At 34.6% G+C, this 21948-nt stretch overlaps 1 protein-coding gene and 1 pseudogene across 1 annotated transcript; one reads left to right on the top strand and one right to left on the bottom strand.

Annotated features, from left to right (window-relative positions):
* Window positions 1-1193: 1193 nt before the first annotated feature.
* LOC132716770 (elongation factor 1-alpha-like) lies at window positions 1194-11017 on the bottom strand. Its single transcript, XM_060700105.1, has 12 exons — window positions 10914-11017; window positions 9745-9995; window positions 9095-9246; window positions 7937-8086; window positions 7564-7743; window positions 6671-6838; window positions 5602-5745; window positions 4472-4607; window positions 3213-3304; window positions 2687-2755; window positions 2147-2242; window positions 1194-1787 (listed from the first exon to the last, which is right to left on the bottom strand). The coding sequence occupies exons 2-12, from the start codon at window positions 9977-9979 to the stop codon at window positions 1290-1292; spliced, it is 1920 nt and encodes a 639-aa protein (XP_060556088.1). The 5' UTR covers window positions 9980-9995; window positions 10914-11017; the 3' UTR covers window positions 1194-1289.
* Window positions 11018-12098: 1081 nt separating this feature from the next.
* Window positions 12099-17419, top strand: LOC132716769 (aldo-keto reductase family 1 member A1-like; annotated as a pseudogene).
* Window positions 17420-21948: the final 4529 nt, after the last annotated feature.

The raw sequence follows: 21948 nt of genomic DNA, 5'->3' as shown, positions 1-21948 counted from the left end.
CGTTTCGCAGAGGGGGTACTGATATGGATATATACCGTGACCTTTGACAAAAGAATATCGCTCATTTTTGTGATTTGACATTTATTTTATCATGTGATTATTTCTAAACCTACTAAATATATGTACGAAATTTGCCCAGCTTTGAATAATGGACAGTGCATTAAAAGTTTAAGGGGAGGACAATATACAATAAGTATATATCTGCCAACTGTACTGAGCCTGGTCAGATCTGGTCGAGCTTTAATGCATAGTTAAAATGGTTTGATATGCCATAGGTAGATTCTGAGATATTTCTTTGTTCTGGTTCAGAATCTCGCTAGAGATTAGAGCTGAGGTATTACCCCTACTATAAATAGTACAATATCTCAACGAGTAGTTGGACTAGACTCTATATTTGTGGTAAAGGCTTTTTAATACCGTCACAGCAGGATAAAAGTTACATTTTTTTTTGGGAAAAAAACGATTTTTAAAAAAACCTCACTTATTCTCGGAATCAATAATACGTAAAAAATTGTTTTGCATAGTTACGGCAATATTTCATTTTTGCTGTTTGCAAACATTTTATATTTAAAATTTCCAATTTGGTCCACTCTTCAACACTAAAAATAATTTTTGACAACATTGAATTTAACCAAGTGCTTTTGGCTACAGATAAACGAATGATAATTTTGTAACATTTGACACGTGTTTGCTTCCTTTTATTGATTTACAAAATCAGCACGGACAATGATCTGCCATGCTGGATACGTGTACGGAAGAACGCAGGAAGTCTGATATGGGTTGGCCTATATTTAGTTATTCTTGTCTCCATGTTGCTGATCACGAAAATTGTTTTATAAACAGAAACAATAATCATTATAACAAGGCCGGTGGTTCTGAACAGGTGCCCGCTCGTGCTTTATGGGCACAGTAGGGTTTCTTCCAACTGGAAAGCTGATAAGTCGTCATGAGACCTTATCAGCAAAGTTAACTTTTACATCAAATTATGGACTAAATTAACAAATTCGCTTGTTTAAAACTTCAAGTTCCTTTGATTAAACGTTTTTTGTTGTTGTTTCTTTACCTGTGAAATAATTCTTGACTTGATTAAGGTAATCCGGTAATATGTAATGTGGTATGACGTATCATTTTGCTTGGAGCTGATTAAGAACAACACAAACTAAATAATATAAAAACATATAATACAAACAATACAAGTTTTTTTTCCTTACAGGAAAATCAAAATAGCTGGTAGCCAAATTAGAAATAGAATGTTATCGCTAAAACATGGAATTGTATCTTCTTTTTGTCTACAACTCGGTTTCAAGTTTACCAGATTGGGTTCTGAAAGTTTCCTCATCCTGAAAAGAGAAATTCTTTGGTTTTTCAAACTCGTCGGGCTGCGGTATACTAAATGTTACACTTCTTCCGCCAGTCGTTTGTGGTCGTCGGGCAAAAGGCACGGTGCCCACGGCCCATTTATCGTCGTCCGTTTGTGGCGGATCGCGTCCAGCAATGTTCACAATTACACCAACACCTATTGTTTGCTTCATGTCCCTAACAACGAATCTCCCTAGCGACGGATAATCGAAAAATGACTCAACACATATTGGTTTAGATGGTACCATGTCGACAACACAAGCGTCGCCCGCCTTTAAAACCGTCGGACTGTATTCCATTCGCCCACCTGTTTTTCGATCGCACCTTTCTTTCAATTCGGAAAACTTGACTGGTACACATGCGGTGTGACAGTGGAGCATGGGTGTGTAACCTTTCTTTATAACCCCAGGATGCTGCAGGATCACCATCTATAATATACGAAGTTAAAACTGTACGAGGTATGTTCAAAAAGTTCGTACATGCGATCTGTTATAACCACGAAGATGTATTTTGAATACAAACATGGGTTAATTTGTAGTTAAAGTCAAGTACTAATTACAAACATGCACGAAAAAGAAAACTTTGGGTTTTTGTTATCAAGACTTCAACAACAGTCAAAATAGAAACTTTGAATGCCGCAAATATGACAAAAATAGGTTTTTGGATGACAGTGGTAAATGCAAGCGACCGTCCTCAAAAACTGTTTAATAAAAACTTATTGGATAACGACGCTGAGATACACCTGTTAGATTGGAGAGGGGGTGAATACACATAGATATATACGTGCCTGTGCTGTGAATAACTGAACTTTCTTTGGCGGATCTCTGCTTGTCTCCCCGCACAGAAATCCCTTCCTAATGTCCTTCACATCTAGTCCCTCAATCTGATAAAAGTAATGCAATAATTTAGCAAACGTTGTAACTGATTTTGACAATGTACACCTGATAAAAGTTTTATATAGAGCTTTTCTTATGGATTTGAAAATGCATGCTATATTCATTTAATACTTATAGAGTTTTGAGAATCCTTGAAATTTCATGTAAAAATATTCCTTTGGTAGTATCCATGCGGAATAAACTTTACTCAAAGATAAACGTTCATACACTTTTGAAAATTGAAAAAGATTCTTTAGTTTGATAATATTTAATCGTATACAATGTAAATATAAAAATCGTGTGCATAGTTATAACAATTCTAATAGATAAAATTAAGGTGAAGCATTTCCTTCTCTGTGTCTTTAACTTAATTACAAGCATTGTGGGCAAAGTTATTGGAAATTCAAAGGCAACGGTTTCTTTTAAATCAATAATAATAACTTTATTTCAACCTGAAGACCGACGTTTTCCCCCTGGTACCCCTCTGTCACAGCATCGTGATGAAGTTGAACTGCCCGGACCTGTAACAACGAACACATTATTTTATGTTTGCTGATTGTAACTGGAATGTGAAAAAAGTAAGATTTCTCGGTTTTTGTGAGCTACATTTCCTATGTAACGGGACGGGCCTTGACTTTTTTTCAATATTTGAACCGTTTGATAAAGGTTTGAACCAAACACTTGTGTGCAAGATTTCATTACCTTACTCTGTTTTTTCCCCTAGAACAATGATTGCTACTGTATAAATGACACGCACATGGAAAGCGTTTAAACGCCTTATTTCAAATCAAGCTAAAAATCAAATAAAAATATTTTTCAGTTTAGTAATTAATATACTTTTTCTAATAATTTGCATATTTATCCGTTTTCAGCGCTCGTTAGAATTTCATATTTTCTTGGATTTTAGATCTGATTGGTGTTCCTTTAAGTGTGAAACACAGTGACTCTAGATGGAAATGAAGACACTTGTAGAATTACCTTTGTTTTAAGGTCTGGTGGACCAAATGTGACAGACATTCCTGGCTTCACGAAGCCGCAGTGTATCTTACCAGCCGCAACCACGCCCACCGCTGTCATTCGGAAAAGAAGAAAGAGGTTCTAACAATAAACTTATAAATACATGTAACTAGATTTATAAATGATATTCAATAATATTCTAGAGATTAATGGAATGAAAATTATGTAAAAAGTGAGAAAATATTCAGATGAAAATCACAGTCTTTGGATTAAGTCTGTTTCATTATAATAAACAAAGAACATTTCTTATGCTCTCTAGCACCGCCTTAATGAGTGGCTGTTGTCTCCAAATGTCTTACAATAATCACAGCAAAGGAGCACAAAATATAATACATGTTGTAATATAAACAATAATTATGATTTTATGAATATTTTAGAACTAAGGCATACACTGAAAATGTTTTAAAAATTGAGAGAAACGGAATCCTTAAAGAAATGCCCAAAATGGCAAAATTGAAACTTTTGCATTAAGCCCGTTTTGGACAGAAGTGATAAATGAAAGCTACTGTCCACGACCCGTACCACCGGCCTTGGGAGGATTCTACACTTAAAAATGGTGAAATTTTTAATTAAGAAACATCCGCAAATGTATTCATACGGCGGTCATCATGGATGCCTCAATGTGACACGTTAGAAATAGAAGTGGTTAAGGGCCCTTAAGTAAAAAAATGCGTGTGCCCTAAACAAGAAAACAACGGGCGGAACTAAATAAAATAGATTTTTGAAAGGGGATCACGAACTCGAATATTGATATTCTTCCGAACGTATCGTATGTATTTGTTAATATAGAATTGAATTTTGAAAATGTATTTAAAACTAAAATTTGTGAAGTAAACAAAGAAGGTAATTTACACATTGCAAACAGCACTTACAAGTCACTTAAGTAACAAAAAAAGAGGCCAAAATAGGCAAAAATAGTCGTTACTGCGTTAGTCACGCAGTAAAAATATGATGATTAATACAATAAAATCAGTCATAAATCGTACAAAGCATGTACATTTTAACTTAAATCTTGTTTTGTTTAATACTTTTTTTAAAAAATTAGCACATTTTCCTTAAGTAGCATTGCCTTGAAATATTTGTGCTCATCTGGAGGCACGAAGCTTTAAGTTTTGTTCGTCTAGGAAACTTGGTATATGTAATATGATGCCAGAAGTTGAAACTAATAATTTTTTTATAAGTAAATGAAACTTTTTTAATATGTTTCATATTAAACTTACTGCCAAGTTTATAAACACTGTGGACGGCCATGCGGAGTGGGTATCTTTCTAACTTTGGCGGTCGCTCCATAGCGTCCAATGCATCTACGACAGTCTTTCCACTGGCACCACCGGACTTTCTCTCAATTTTCCACATCTAGAATGACAATATCTAAATAAATATCTATTGTTTATCACAATTTGTATACAGATATTATAATTCGTAAGTTAAATTATACCATATTATTATGGTCTAACGTCAAATTTTCTTTTTGGTGCTGGTAGATCTCGACAGTAAGCCAACTTAAATTCACCAGAGCACAGTTCAACCACAGCATCCTTCCTGGGCAGGCTGTCAAGCAGTTTACCAGTTCTAGTTGCCTTCACTTTCGCAAGGAACTGAAACTTCTGTACATTCCAGAGCAGAGGTACAGTGCGAATGACCGTAGAAAGGATTTCATGATCAATCACAACGAGAGTGACCTGCGTCGTCCGGGAATCGAACCCGAGTCGCCCGATTGACAGTCTAACGCTCTACCTATTGAGCAACCGGACGGCTTAAGGTTGATATTTTCTTTTCCGATTATATAAAGGGAGATAAGTGATTTGTTAAAAGTTTGCCGAAGTGTGCCGCCGTAATTCTACGTTTCTACGCGGATGGTCTATCTTAAGATTAAAGATCCCACGTTAAACCACGTGTCTGTAATAAAACTACATGTATTCCCTGTCCGAATATCATCAGGAGAGAGGTGTATATAGAAATGTATGGATTTAAAATAAATACTCTTTCGCCACATATTTTACCATGCATATAATATCTGCGTATACTCAGATGATTCGGCAATTATGCAGTTTTGCAAAAAGGTTATGTAAAAATCTAGAAAAAGATTATCCCTCGGAAGCATTGATCACAACAAAATTACATGAAAATTACAGATTCGGTTCGATCGAGTCAGTACATGAGGGATAATGAAAATGTGCAACATCAATCACGCCTCCCTAGCACCGGTTGAATATTTTCTTTTTGCATTTCATCTGAGCACTCTGAAAATGATATTAATTGAAAAGTACGAGTAATAAAAATCCCTCATGTAAACGTTAAACCTAGGTAAAAAGATTTGACTTAAGTCAAAAAGAGGGAAACTGTATACCTTAAACCAGTTCAGACTTTCACTTCTTTTGACCAGGTTGTCCCCCATCCAACCGGATATTGGTATATAAATGACAGTCTCAGCGTCGAACCCGGCCTTTTTCACAAGCAGGTCCACGTTTTTCTCAATAAAGTTGTACCTTTTCTGAAGAAAAAAACGAAGCTATAAATGTACATATATAAAGCAAATACGGGTATTTTTGATAAATAACGGCCCAACAAATCCGGGGAAAACCCCCAATTAAAAAAATGAAAAAATGTATATTACAAAATTATTATTTTAAAAAAGTCAAATACTAACCTCCTGGTTTTTTCATGATGCATGTATTTATAAGTATGATTGTATGTATATATATATATGTACAGCAAAGCTATCGAGAGTTATTGAATTTTGACCAAATATGAACTTGTTGAATACTGAAAATACAATTATATGTAGTAATGAAAAAATGCTGAAAAATAAAAATTACATTCAAGAATACATTTGATAAAAAAAATTCAAACCCCAGCTGTGACTTTGCTTTTGACATAATACAATGGTTTTGCGTCGTCTTTTCATAGTAGTGACGAATAAATATAATTGGTGGAATGCATTCATACAAACATAACTTATGAACCACAAACTCCACTTATAATGACAAAAACAAGTTAACTCACATGTTCCGACCTTGACCTAGTAACCCGAGTCTAGCACATGGTACAAAGTCTTCTTATTGTGGTTATGTGAATCAGTTTGTTACAAACTCAATCATTCGTGCAGAAGTTAATTATTAATAGGACATAAACCAAACGTAATTAAGAAAATATGAGAAATCTACTCCGTTATACAGCACGCGGCACATTGTCTACTTATGGCGGTCATGTGTACGGGTGGTTTAAAATGGTAACTTTGAGCTACGAGTTGGCTTTCCCGTCAGTTTACGAACAGTGCCTGTGCCTAGTGGAATATTAAGGATTTATTCAGGTGCCTGAATGTGTCTATAAATGATTTACCGGAGCAGTCTTTCCCTCCGCAATTGAACAAGGTACATGCATATCTTAGAGAGTTGAGAAAGAACATTATATTGTACCTGACTGTAAGGTGGTTTCGTCACGTCCATCTTATTAACCACGACAATGAGCTGTTTAACTCCCATAGCGTAGGCAAGCTGCAGGTGTTCGCGTGTCTGTCCGTCGTGTGTCACGCCTTCCTCAAATTCCTTTTCTTTAGCTGATACAACGAGAATTGCGACATCGGCCTGCATTCATTTTATATAAAGAATATTTCAGATTCCATATAAGGTATAATATCATCATGTATAACATAAACGAACATGGATGAATGTCAACAAAGATATCTCGAATGTTCTTTGGACATTTAAATAACAGTGTCAAGAGCTTTGTATAGAAATATTATGTAATACGGAGCAAATTAAAGGCACATTATACCTCAGAAACAAATGAATTTTTACTTCTGTAGAAAAGGCAAACGTGAATTTTATGACAATAAAAATAATGGTTTTAGAGAATGTTGATTGTAACCTAGCTGAAGAAAGTAGTGATAAATGAGAAATTACTAGTATTTTGACTTACATACAAAATTCCAATTCACTATAACTATACTTATTGCCAAAAGGCTACAGATAAAAAAGATGGTTCAGGTAATTGGCAAATCAGTATTTTTGGACACTTGAAAAGTACATCAAAATTAAAAAGCTTTTGAAAAATAAAATATAAGATAACATTTCTAAGGCATAATGGGCCTTTAACAGGATCGTAACACCTCAAAACAGGTGGCTGTTCAAAAGTGGTTATTTTATAGTGAAAGTACCGAAATATAAGGTCAAACTGCTGCAAATGTTGACTTCTTCTTTTGGGAGGATAATTTCGAATTACTCGTATGGTTAGCAATAAGTTAAATATTCTACACGTATACTACTACCATTCTGACAATATTGTGTTATAAATATATCAGCATATTTACCTGGGAAGAGCCTGTTATCATGTTATGGACGTAATCAATGTGACCGGGTGCGTCAATGATATTGACGTAATAGTTACGAGTTTCTAAGCGACGAAGTTTGGTATCTATGGAGATACCCTTTTCTCTTTCAGCCTGTAATTTGTCCATTACCCACGCATACTTAGAGGCTGCCTTACCAGCCTGAAATGGAAACAAAAAGTTTTAAAAAAACACACAAGAAAACAACAACAACAACAACACTAAAAAAAGCAATTTTTTGTATAGTATTAGATATCATTTGTCTTAAGCTGTTGAATATCTTTACAATAAATTTATGGATATATTCTAAAATCTCTCATCTTTTTTATAAAAATATTTATCATACACTACCTACCAGATTTGCTTCCCGCTCAAATTTCGTCATCAATTCTTCATCGATACCGTCACACTCGTATACCAGTCTACCGGAAACAGTTGATTTTCCGCAAGCAAGATGGCCGATGATTACCGCATTTAAATAGGGTTTTGTGATTAAATTCCTTTCCTATATTTAAAATAAAATTTGATAATTTTACATTAAACATCCAGATATGACATTTGCATTTTAAAGAATTCATATTTTAAGAGATAAGTATAAATGTTATTACGGTAAGAACTAAGTTTATATCATTATAATATATGTTTATCTATTTCGACTAATATATATGTATGTTATATAAATCCAGCGCCAATGAAAAGAAATCGCCATGAACACATTCAGCAAGCCTTGTAGGATTGGAAACTTTGAAACTGAAATATTTACAACTCTGCATGTATAGTAATACTAACGTCATGGACTCCACAGAGGTCCAAAAGCCGCATTACATAAAATTTAAATTTCTTATATAGATCAACTATCGTAGTTTTAACAGAACGATATGCAAAAGATAATTGAGAAAAAACACTCAGACATAAATTTAAAATCGTATTTTTGTGCTATTCTTAACTCCATTTGAGTGAAAAGCGTTGCAACGCTTTTCAATTTTTGGTCATTTTTCACAATTAAAATAATTATTTTGGAAACACGGAGTGAGTGAATGATCTGAAATGTTGCACATAAGTTATTAGTCTATACCTACATCAAATGTAACATTAATCTTGAAAAAATATTTCCAGTCCAGTCACGTATTAAAACCAAGTGGAGTCCAATAAGACATTTAAATAGGATTTTTTTAATGCGTTTATTTAAGGTCGCCGCCGGAAAGACCATATGGGCGACCGTAAACTCAAGTTGGGCCATCCTAGAGCGTCACGCCGAGATTTTTTCGTCGTTTTTTTCCCCAGCTTTTATTGGTGGAGAAAGACCCCAGGTGCCCCTCCGGGCATTATTTCAGGCACGAGCGGGCACCTGGGTAGAACCACCGACCTTCCGTAAGCCAGCTGGATGGCTTACTCACATGAAAGATTTCGACCCGAGTGTGGATCAAACCTACAGCGGTGAGGGAACTGTGATCTCAAGTCGGCGACCTTAACCACTCGGCCAATAGGATTTTTAAGAAACACGTTTATATACCACAACAACGTCTGGATTAATATGCATTTTCGTTTGGCTGTCCTGTAAAGTATTTGGTCCAGGTGTCTCCATGGGTGGCACAGTACTGTCAGCACCCCCGGCCGCAATTAGCTCGCTGGTCACCTTCTGTGATATAGGAGTCATACCAGTGTCTATAAATAAACCAACCCAAACCAATTGACATCAGCCGTTATGGTTACACGCATGGTAATTTAAAGTAGACATGAATAAATACATAACGTCGAATTAAAACAATTTATAAATCGAAACATTTCTAGTTTGGTCTTAATAATCTCTTGACACATATACTGTGTTTATCTAGATCAGTAAAGAATACTTTTTGAAGTGAGTAAAATGATATAATGATGAAAACTGGAATTGTATCAGCTCATCTATTTAGGATATCACTTTATTCGGAAAATGTACATGTCCCAAAGCACGTGTTTCTACCATGACAATAGTAAACGTAACGAAAACTTTTTAGTACTGAACTGGATTAAGAAAAACACAGACTTCAGAAATGCATACATTTCAAGCATCATAATTGTGCTTTTTTTTTGGATTTATGTAAAATCTTGACGCTTATATTACATAAATAGTTTTATCCTTTCCTCCCTTTAACTTTTAGACATATAGAAAACAGAACCCACCCTCAGTAAGTGCACCGACGGTTGATCCTGCAGTTGAAGAGTTAGTCTTACTGAATGTCTCCACACCTCCAAACGTTACTGTGTTACCTCCCCCTTCTTGGCCAGCCTCCGTTTCCGGCGCAGACTCTGCTACGCCTGCTTGTGGATCAAAGGTATGCTCGGCTCCTGAACTATATCCAGCAATGGGGATTGCGGATCCAGTTATAGAAGCCCGCGCAGAGGCGAACTCAGCCATGACAAAAGTGTATTTTCTGAAATAAGACATAATGCGCATCTATATAGTTGCTTGACACAGGAATTGAAATTTTATATCTTAACAACATAATTAAAATATATAAGGCACTATAAATTGTAATTTATGGTGTTTTTGTATTTTTATGTTTTTTGGTGTTGCAAATAGAAGAAACAAGGTAAATGTACCAATTGTTGTAGTGAGTTATAGTGAGTAAATCTACGAAAGGAATGTCAATAAATTATGTATACGATGCAGAAAGAATTCAATGACTTTGGAACAAATAAGATACAGGGCATGCATATAAGCATTTCCATACTATCATTTCAGAAACTTATCAATACCTACCTAGCTTGATTGGTTCATCTTGTTATGTTTTTTTTTTGTCTAAATATGCTGCACAATGCATTCTTTTTGGAAGTTGAGTGTTTATTTAACCGCAATAAAATACACTGAATCTTACGATATTTTACCAAATAACAGTAATGTTTAAGTTTCGTAAGCATGTTAAAGGGCTAAACTCAAAAAGCTCTATTAAGCTTCCAATGTTTCTGATTCAGTGTATGTTCTAGGAAAGGGGATAGGGGGATTCACTCCTATTTTTGAGAGTTTCCCCTATTTTTTCCAGAGGCAGGGTGCAAATTTTATATAGAAAAATATGGAAAAAAATCAGTAAATGTAATAAATTATCACTTTTCGATAAAAATCTCTCTCTCTCTACCCCCCCCCCCCCCCCCCCCTGTTTTTCAAATCCAAGAATAGACACTGCGATTTTCAACAGGGACAACGTCAAATAGGCCGCGATGATTGGATATACCCTGTCCATAAACATTCTTTGTTTCAGATTTAACAGCTATATAAATAATACGTATCATTCTGCGTATTTAAAAGAAAACTGAAATAAATAACGGGTGATTTTGTAAAATTATGAACTTACGGTGTCAGAAGATAAGTCCTGTTTTGTATTAAATAAATCTAAATAAAACGTTTATAATAGCCACACGTTTATAAATATGATAACTAGTAAAGGTACAAATTTAAAATACAAACCGTCTCTTATTAAAGTTTCAAACATGTACAAATTATTTGGATTAAAGACGGATTAACGCTAGGCTTTAAATCATGGGATTAACAAAGTGGAACCGTGCAGTAACCTAACAGTTCACATACAGTTGAAGTAAGTTCAGTAACACACAAATGTATCGATTTCAATGTGTTTGTTGTCATAAATCATTTAATGTATTAACATTAATTGAATTAATTAAATGATATATAATTACATTAATTGTAGAACATAAAAGGCACATACTAGCTCAGAAACAAATAATATTTTACTTCTTCAGAAAGGGCAAACGTGAAATGTTTAAATAATGGTTTTAGAGAATGTTAGATGCTTTCATCACAGTTTTAATTTTTTTTTCAGATTAACCTTACTTTTAGTTTAGAAAAGTGTTAATTGTGCATTTCAACCGAAGACAAACTATATACTAAGTAGCATTTCTAGACAAGACCCTAAATCCACAGTCATCGATGTGTGGCCGAAGCTTGCAGTTTGTTATCATTGCTAGTAATGCAAAAACTTACTGTGTTTTATTATGCTTTTCATACAATTTTAGTATTTCATACTACCCAGCACAGAGCAAGGTCAGGCAGTCATAATTAAACTTCATACCATGTGAGTTAAAACTTATAATTAAACCGAATATACCGCATCCGTTCTTTGTATTCATACTATTGTGTTCGAGGTCCTTATCCGAAAAATCTGGAAATAAAGTGACCCCTCGGAAGCAATAATCACAACAAAATTACATGAAAATTGCAGACTCGGTTTGATTGAGTCTGTACATGAGGGATACTGAATAAGTGCAACATCCCTCATGCCCAATAGCACCAGCTTGAGCGGTACTCAATTCTCAACACATAATAGTGCTGGCATCAATGATCCCGAAGTACCAGAAAAATATACTACAATGAAGGTACGGGGGCAACTTTTTACAGCTGCCACACGGCACTTGACACCTGCTGTTGCTGCGAAGACTGGCGGAAAGGGCCAAAAAGTTTCCATTGATAAACTGTACCAATTGTCTCTGATTGTAGCGCGTATAACTCATCAAGAGTTACTCCCCTTTTATCAACAATTCCATTTGTATTGAAGAGTAGAGTTTGGGTCAGTAATTAAAAATGATAGATTTTGTGATTTACTGAACATTTATTTTGTAAATTTTGATATTTTACGATGTCATGAATTATTAACTGTAACCAATGGATTTGTCAGGGTTTATATAAATTTAGCAAGGATTTTATATTTTATATTGAAAATTAGGACATTGAAACGGAATGAGAGTTGGAACGTTAGGCCTTGTTTATTGTCAAATTAGTTATGCGTTTTTGTAGATCTAGAAATTTTCAGTTTTAATATAAAGTTAAATCTTAAATATAATAAACAACTTAAAATATATTTGAATTAAATTAAGTGGACGTATTTATTTCTCTGATATATAATATCCACAGGAACTTGAAATTCTATCAATATTAACGATAATATCCAAAATATACCCCCTATAGGCCTATAGAGTATAATTTATACTGTATAGGGGGTATATTTTTGATATTATCATTAATATTGATAGAATTTCAAGTTCCTGTGATAATATCTACGGTAGGCCCTACAGTACATTATAGACAGTATAGGACAGGACAAACAGGACAGCACAGGACAGACAGGACAGGACAGTACAGGACACGGCCCTAGTCTTATATTGGTAGATCACAGCAGTAGATAGATTGACATATGTAAGTGACCTATATCTTTTACATATTAGCTCCACTGCGGTATACCGTACCCCGGATATTGCTCGATATTATGAGGACTTTCATCCCATTTCGCGACTTTGAACGAGGAAAGAAGGTATGTTTAGTGACGATATTTAGTCATTTTGAATTGGCTTGATATAAATTTTGTAGAAACACAAATACTACGATAATTTCTCTAGTTACTGAAACCCCAAAAATGTTGAGAAATAGCTTTGAAATATAATTAGGAGAAAAAATTCGTCTCTTTGCTCACGTGATAAATGAGCTCGGATCAGTCAAATTTGATGTTTTTGTGCATATACTTCCTTAAAAGAAAAACTTGAATCGAGTGAAATGTGATAATGGTGATAATGTTTATGTTGTAAATGTTCAATCAACAATAGACCTCAGATGACAGTGCATTTTGAGAATAAATACACATGTCAGTGTACCGAGTATTGCGTTGGAGTTGCCCGCCGGTGTCACGAGTATTGCTTTTAGTGTAACGAGTATTGGTTATCAATGAAGAGTAAATGCAAGTAGTAAACACAAAGTATTTACCACATTTAATTTTAAATATTTCTTAATGTGTATACTTATTTACACTATATGTGCAGAATATGCAGAATTCGGAGGTACTTTACTGGAAACATCTGCGAATAACCCAGATTTACATTCCTGCTCGTGAAAAATCTCAGCCGAAACGAACTCAGCAATTTTCTGTGTTTAAAATGTTCTCGTTGCTATCGAAGGAATCAACCTTTCCAGAATTTGTTAATAATTATTGCATATCTTACTTAAAAAAGTAAAAAAAATGCATCCAAAGTGCATTAATACTGCCTCAATATTGTCAATATTAGACGGTATTGAGCAAGTGTGCCAATATCTTATATCAACCTACTTCCTTCTATGCCAAAAATCCATATAAAGGTAACTTTCGGGCATTTTGTACCTGCACTCTAGCAACGGCAGACCGTCTGCACGTGAAATTTGTTACGCCATTAGCAATGAGTTACCGTATGACTGCCCGAGCGGGTACAGCTCAAAAAACCGAATAATAGATTTTGATAAGATTATGATAAAGGGCTGCAGATGCAATAAAAAGGTTATGTTCATTATAACCTTTTACCTCATAAAGGCGTGTTTTGAAGGCTTTACACCCCACCCCTTTGTACAAAGTGTACAACATGCGCTATTTAGGCCCCAAACCGTTTTTTTCGTTTGAGAAATGTTGTTCAAAAAAGTGATCACTTTTTTCGGCGCCACCCCCATTAAAAAGGTACATCAAGGGGGTTACGCAGGGGGGGGGGATGTGCCCCCTTCTGTTTGGGGGTTTGAAGTGGGGCAGTAGCCCCTCTAATCGCCGAGAAGACTTGGTACTTTTAGGGGGCCTAAATGGCCTCAGGTCGATTTAAAGGTACCGTGTAATAAAACCTAAGACTTTATCTCAATCAATTGAGAAGTTGGTGCACCTTGAAATCAGTTTTGATGGGAAAAAACAACGCAAAATAGAGGTTTTTGGCAATTTTGAGACGCCCCCCCCCCCACCCCGTTGCCATGATAATTGGAAATTTTAAAAATGAGCATGCTATTCCACAGGCTATGGTCCAGCTAACATGTGTGCCCTGTTTGATCAGTATTGAAGCATTTTTTATAGTTTCATAGCAGTTTGAACTTGTAACAAGAGGCTTAATTATAATTCAATGAAAACAGCCATTTTTCGCATTATGCTCATGCAGTAAAAGGTTAAGACGATGCCGGCATGCTTGGACGGCATAAGACCTCAGGCCAATATTTTATTAAGTGCGTCGATATGTTTTCTTAAGGCAAACTTGCCCTGTAAAAACCTATTATCAATGTCATCTAAATAATTTTTTTTTATTCTTGTCCATTTCAGAGATGGGTCTCCTTGATCAAAGTGTCTTGAGACATGTATTTAAAGTTTTTTATCGTCAATTTTGATGGTTCTACCCTGCTTCCGACCCTGCACACACTTAATTTCATCCATAGTGTGATTTTCAACCAAATTGGAAATTAAATCTCTGTATTTGCCCGTAGGAAAAGAACAGTAATAACACTGAAAATGCACTGTTGAATCTGAAATATTTGAATAAATATCATATAAACAGTACATTATCAGAAAAATGAAATTGAATCGATAAACAGACGTGAAAATTAGACAAAAATATCGAGTTTCCATACTAATGTGCTTATTCTGTTTTGCAATACTCTGTACACTAAAGTTGGGCTATTTTGCAATACTCAGTACACTTAAAATCAATACTCGGTACACTGTCTTGTATCTTTTTTGGCCTGTATCTTTTTGTACTTTCACATTTTTTGCCTGAAATTTGGACAAGGCATACTAGGATTGTGAATAAAAAAATTGCTCGATTCAATTTTTTTTTTATATTGGTAATATAATAATTTCTAACGATTCTACAGTATCGCGGTCAGTATTTTCTAGTGAGCAGCGGATCGTTTAGGGGTAGTTTAATCAATTTTACAAATACCTGTAATACCTTTACGTCTTTTAGAGCTACAAAAATACCTCTAGATATATAAAACCCGTTTAGATAAATGAAATAGCCATTAGTTTGGAAAGTATCGTCGCTGAACTTACCTTCGTTCCCCGTTCAAAGTCGCGAAATGGGATGAAAGTCCTCATAATATCGAGCAATATCCGGGGTACGGTATACCGCAGTGAGCTCTAACTTTGTTTTGTATATATTATATTAAAAAGTTCATTGATCTCAACGAGATGCAAATCATTTCACAAATAGATTTAACACATGTACATTTTCAGTACTCAAAATTGATCTTTTATCAGGTATTCCTACTACAATCTTTACTTGTCAACAGTAAACTAAAACATACAAACATGCCGACTGTATAAACTGTACATGTATATACATGTATTTTTTATTTGCATGACCATAAAACTAATACAGTATTCCTTTACAGTTGTGAAAATATGAATAGAAATAAGTTAAATTGATGTGCCATATTCTAAGGCTACCCGTTTCAGTGCCTACTGTATACAATTTAGGCATAACAATATTCATAACTGTTTGACTAAGACTACATCAATAGCTTTGAAGGTTATACTATGACAGTAAGCATTATTCTTAGGAATGAACATCGCATACAGTTTCAGCATTTACTTAAGGTTTACACTGTTGCTGAATCAAAATAATTTTAAGGTCTTCCTCCACCAGTAAAGCTGTAACGTCGCCAAATGACCTATACTGTGTCGGTGTGACGTAAAACCCAAAACAAACAAACAAACAAACAAACAAAATAACTTTGTTTCTTTTATTCAGGGATTTAGAAAATGGCTCGATACATGTCACTTTTACAACCAATGTTACTGAACAATGGCAGGAAAATGCCTCGTATTGGGATAGGAACATTCTTGCTGAAAGGAGAACCTTGTAAAGAAATAGTAGAGAGAGCTATTCAAATCGGGTAACCTGACTTTACATGTAATTCTTAGCATTTTTCTCGGATCTGATCACGAAAAAGTTGAAAATAGAAGTTACAATGTATTTTATTATCAGTGATAAGAATGTAGAATGGAAGCTGAATAGTACAACCAAGACATTTGCCCAAACAAGTTGTTGAAATTGTTTGTGATTTTTTTTCTCTTCAAAAATAAATATGTTATTGACCCATGAACAGGCTTAACCAATAGACCCCTAACCTGTCTGTCTCTAGTTATCAGATAAATGGATTACAATAAGAATTTCACCACAACATATTTGTTCAATCACCACAATATAATTGTTAAAAAAAACATTATATGTGAATGTTTGTGGATAAATCTATGGTTACTCAAATAAAAGGTCAGAGTTAACAGTAGGGATCTATCAATCAAACGGAGCCTGTATATTTTAAATCTTGACAGTTTGGCGTTTTTTAAAAGTATCAATTTTATCTATTTTGTCGGTTTTCTTTCTAGATATCGTCATATAGACACCGCTCATTCCTACGGAAACGAAAAGGATGTCGGCGTGGCTATTCAGTCTATAGAGGGTCGAGGAAATATTAGTAGGAAACAGATTTTTATTACTACCAAAATCAACAGAATTTACCAATACCCGATAGATGTCAAACTTTCCTTGGAGGAGTCACTTGAGGATTTAAAATCTAAATACGTTGATCTTTTACTTATTCATTCACCGTGGGGTTTGAAAAATCACGGAGATGGAGACACGAAACCTGTTGCCGCAGATGGAACCCTCGATTGTTTTGCTTATGATTTAAAAGCAACATGGGGAGCAATGGAGGACGCCGTTAAAACGGGAAAAGTTAAATCAATAGGCCTGTCTAACTTCACCGAGAAACTTGCACAAACGATAATATCGTCTGCAACAATCAAACCGCAGAATATGCAGTTTGAATGTCACGCATATTTCCAGCAGAATCGGTTGAAAACATTTTGTGACAAGAATGAAATATCCTGTACAGCTTATGCGCCTCTTGGAGCTCCTGGTAAACCGGACTGGCATGTGTCTAAGGAAGATAATAACTTAAAACTTCTCGAAGACGAGTTAGTGCAAACATATTGCAGACAAATACGAACGGACGCCAGCACAGATTTTGTTACGTACCCAAATTTTTTTTAATTTTTTTAATGATTTTAATTGAACTAGTCCTATATTTCAATCTGTTAATTTTCCCTAGAGTAGGGTCATTTAATTGTCTTTTCTTTGTAGATTTCAATCTGTTATTTGTTCCCTAATGAATAATATCAACTATAAAATTGACAAGCGTAAGCTATTTTCCGCCATTGCATTTTTTAATTGTTACTATTTTACGGGGACGGGCCTCGTACTTTTTAGCTTCTTGTTTTTATAAGAAATAAACCCTGAATAATGCTGTGTATTTAGATAGTATATAATGTACCATATTGATATGTTTAGATTTGAATTATTTTAATTGAACTAGTCGGTGAAGTCAAAAATTCATAAGGCTCTAGTCGTAATTTTAAAATTTTTTACCTGGGCTTGCTAGTTCAAAAATCTTTTTAAAAATAAGAAAGTATTTAAAAGACCTACTTTTTTTCTTTTTAAAATTTTAGATCAACGAATGAAAATACCATTTTGGGAAATTTTTTTTTGTGAAAAATAAATATTTGATATTTATATTTTAACAGTGTATGTAATAAAAAGGTTTTAATAACAAGAGCAATAGTTTGTTTCCTTACATAACTCCATACCAAAGTTTATATCATTAATGGTAATGAAATTCCACTCGGATTAAAAAACGAAAGACATACATGAATGGAAATACCAGATCAAGTCTTGTCAAGTGAAGTTATAAAATAAAATAGAGAACACCGACTCCCTAAGAAGCCACAAAAAACCCTACAAAAACCAGAAACAATAAAAATGTCACAGAGTCAGTTTGATTTAGCCTGTTCATGAACGCTAGTGTTAAGTGCATGCTATCGTACAAGCCCAAGCACCGCTTTTTAAACGAAATATTCAGCATTTGTACAGGACAATTGTCCAATCCTCAAACAATTGTAGTTACAGTAAATTTGTTGTTTTTTATTATTATAAAATTGTGCTTCGTGTGTACATTTCTAGATGGTGTTACACCTACAACAATTTTGCTTTCAATAAATGTTTGCACTATTCTTTGCATAATGTATCAATAATATTATACAAATATGGACTTTTTAGCTGTTGAATATGATGTGATATGTACTGTAAAAATTAATATTGACCTCGGCTTTCGCCTCGGTCAATATTAATTTTTCAGTACATATCACATCATATTCAACAGCTAAAAAGTACATATCTGTTTTATTATATAATTTATAAATAGCTTTTATATGGCTTATCACATCTGCCATTGCATACGACGGAACTCATTATTTTTCAGCTTGTCTACTGTTTCCATAATTTGGCCCTTTCCATTGGCATGTAATCCCTATTTTTCTTAAATATGAAAAACGGTAACTAAAATAGACTAATTTGACTCTTATGTACACCCAACTCAACGTGTGACGTCACGTCAAAGTCTCGCGCCTTTTAGGGATTTCCAGAAAGTCCGAAAAACCGGTGAATACAGTATACTCTGAAAATCTATTTTTAGGAAAAGAAACAGTGAATAAACTCTGATATTGACCTGTTATTTTTTACAAAAAGTTGCTTGTTAGCCAATCAGGGAAAGGCATTTCAAAGCTATTTATAGATTATATAATAAACATGTTTATCCCACATCCGTACCGATTTTGCGACTCCGTAAATATGGTATTGCACGGTCGTGCATATATTTTGACGTGATGTCATTAGCGTTATACAAGTAATAGAAAGAGCACCGAAACACGAGGCTATCTGATTTGTATGAGGGGGCGTAGCCCCCGAGTATTTATCAGATTGCCGAGTGTTTTGGTGTTCTTTCTCTTTTGTATCATAGTCAAACATAAAAACACGTTCCCTGTTGTCACAATATCAAACCCCGGCAAAAATGAACCAATGAACGAACATCTGAATATGATATTTCTGTCGCTTTCCTTTTCTCTGCCGTCACAATATGTAAACCCCAGCAAAAATGAACCAATCAATGGGCATGATCTGGAGTGCGGGTAACTGATACCTGCACTCCAGTTACCGCACTGTGCATGTATATGTATACGATTTAACTCTGACACATTTTCAACAGAAAGGTCCCCAAACTATGATACAAAAGTGTAAAGACGCCCTAAATGTTAGCGTTATACTATATAGGCGCGTCAATGAAAAATGACTCTTATTTCACTTTAAACGGTCTTTATTTTTGGTAAGTGATAAATAGAATATTAAATTCGTGTAAGTTCATTACTGAATCTATTACGCCAGTACTCATTAAGTATAAGAGAGATAAGAAAAGTTTTACATTGGTTCGATAGATAAATCATTCGACTACATATTGCATAATTCCTTTTTATTTATGGTGTATCGTATAATTAACTGGGAGGCAAAAACCCTGATTGGGCATAGACACCTTCTTACGGGAGTTGTTACCCTTGTCTATATATTAGTATATAGTGTAATGGGAATGGAATTCATTTCTGACTTAGTGTAGGATAAATGTTTTCTACCATCAAACACATATTTTGTGAACATTCAATGAGCCGTACCCCTTTGGATAGATTTCGTGATTTAATGAACATTTATTTTGTAAATTTTGATATTTAACGATGTCATGAGTTATTAACTGTAACCAATGGATTTGTCAGGGTCGTTATAAATTTAGCAAGGATTGCATATTTTATATTGAAAATTAGGACATTGAAACGGAAAGAGAGTTAGAAGGTTAGGCCTTGTTTTTTTTTTCTTTTTGCAAAATTAGTTATGCGTTTTGGTAGATCTAGAAATTTTCAGTTTTAATATAAAGTTAAAACTTAAATAGATAAATAACTAAAAATATATTTGAATTAAATTTAGTGGACGTATTTACTTAATATCTACAGTACAGTATAGACAGGACAGGACAGGACAGGGCAGGGCAGGGGCAGGGGCAGGGGCAGGGCAGGGCAGGGCAGTATAGTACAGAATAGACCAGACAGGACACGTACGGCCCTAGTCTTATATTGGTAGATCACAGCAGTAGATAGATAGACATATCTAAGTGACCTGTATCTTTTACATATTAGCTCTAACTTTGTTTTGTATTACTGTATATATTATATTAAAAAGTTCATTGATCTCAACGAGATGCAAATCATTTCACAAATAATATTAACACATTTACATTTTCAGTACTCAAAATTGATCTTTTATCAGGTATTCCTACTACAATCTTTACTTGTCAACTAAAACATACAAACATGCCGACTGTATAAACTATACATGTAAAGAGTCTCTATATAAAATATTTGTCCCTATATTTTTTGTCAAATTGCTTGTGTAAGTTAATTACACTATATATGAACAAAGCCAAGTGTATAAACATGTATTTTGTATTTGCGTCACCATTATACTAGTACAGTACACCTTTCCATTTGTGAAATAAAAAAAATGATATGCCTTATTCTAAGGCTACCCGTTTTCGTTCCTACTGTATACAATTTAGGCATATGTTTGACTAAGACAACATCAATAGCTTTGAAGGTTATACTTTTACAGTAAGCAGTATTCTTAAGAATGACCATCGCATACAGTTCCAGCGTTTACTTTAGGTTGACATTGGTTGCTGAATCAGTATCATTTGATTTCTTTTTATTCAGGGGTTTAGAAAATGCCGGCTCGATATATGTCACTTTTACAACCAATGTTACTGAACAATGGCATCAAAATGCCTCTTATTGGGATAGGAACATACATGCTGAAAGGAGAACCTTGTAAAGAAATAGTAGAGAGAGCTATTCAAATCGGGTAACCTGACTTTAGCATTTTTCTCGGATCTGATCACGAAAGAATTGAAAATAATAGTTAATTTATTATCAATGATAAGAATGTAGAATGGAAGCGTGAAAAGTACAACCAAGACATTTGCCCAAAAAAGTTGTTGAAATGGTTGTGTTTTGTATGTAATTGACATTACGCCGCCTGTCAGGGGTCTTACAGGTAAGCCAGTTTCGCGCTAAGATGTCTGCAAAACCCGCCATTTTCCTTAGACAAGCTATTTGTATAAGACAATGGTGTAGCAGTAGTTATATTGAAATTATTTTGATTTTTTGCCAATTTAAAGCTATTAAATCGGTATGTCAAAGTTATCAGCTATCCTGACATCAGTAACTTTGTGAATATGAAGACAATAAGTTATATAGCAGGTACAAAAGCAAAGACATAGATATTATCTGTATCTCTGACGAAAGTTAAAATAGAGAGAAATAAAGAGTCCATAAAGAACGTTCAAAACGACCAAATTGAAAATGTTGCAGGCTCGGTTTGATTGACCCTGTTCATGGACGGTAATGGAATGTGCAAGTAACCGTCCACGCCCCCTAACACTGGCTTAAGCAGTATTCAACATTTAACTTGACCTGATAAAATTTGGAATTTTGAAACATCCGCAGATGTGTTCATATAGCGGTTATCATGGCACCTTCAATGTGACACGTAAGTGCCATTCCATGAAAAGCGGGCATATGGTCCCCAAGTAAAAAAAATATGTTTGCCCCTTAACGAGAAAACAATGGGCGGAACTAAATAAAATGGAATTTTGAATGGGGATCAGAATTC

Source organism: Ruditapes philippinarum, unplaced genomic scaffold (genome assembly GCF_026571515.1).
Source record: "Ruditapes philippinarum isolate M1 unplaced genomic scaffold, ASM2657151v2 ctg96_1_1_1_1, whole genome shotgun sequence".
NCBI lineage: Eukaryota > Metazoa > Mollusca > Bivalvia > Venerida > Veneridae > Ruditapes > Ruditapes philippinarum.
The sequence above is the reverse complement of the archived record's forward strand: the minus strand, read 5'-3'. Positions and strand labels throughout refer to the sequence as shown.

Excerpts from the sequence above, each read along its gene's own strand:
- LOC132716770 (XM_060700105.1), bottom strand. The coding sequence starts at position 9,979 with ATGGCTGAGTTCGCCTCTGCGCGGGCTTCTATAACTGGATCCGCAATC. Across the intron at positions 5,746-6,670 it reads CGAAACCACCTTACAGTCAG|AAAAGGTACAACTTTATTGA; the intron begins GTACAATATAAT and ends TTTTTTCTTCAG. Across the intron at positions 3,305-4,471 it reads CAGTGTTTATAAACTTGGCA|CGGTGGGCGTGGTTGCGGCT; the intron begins GTAAGTTTAATA and ends TCCGAATGACAG.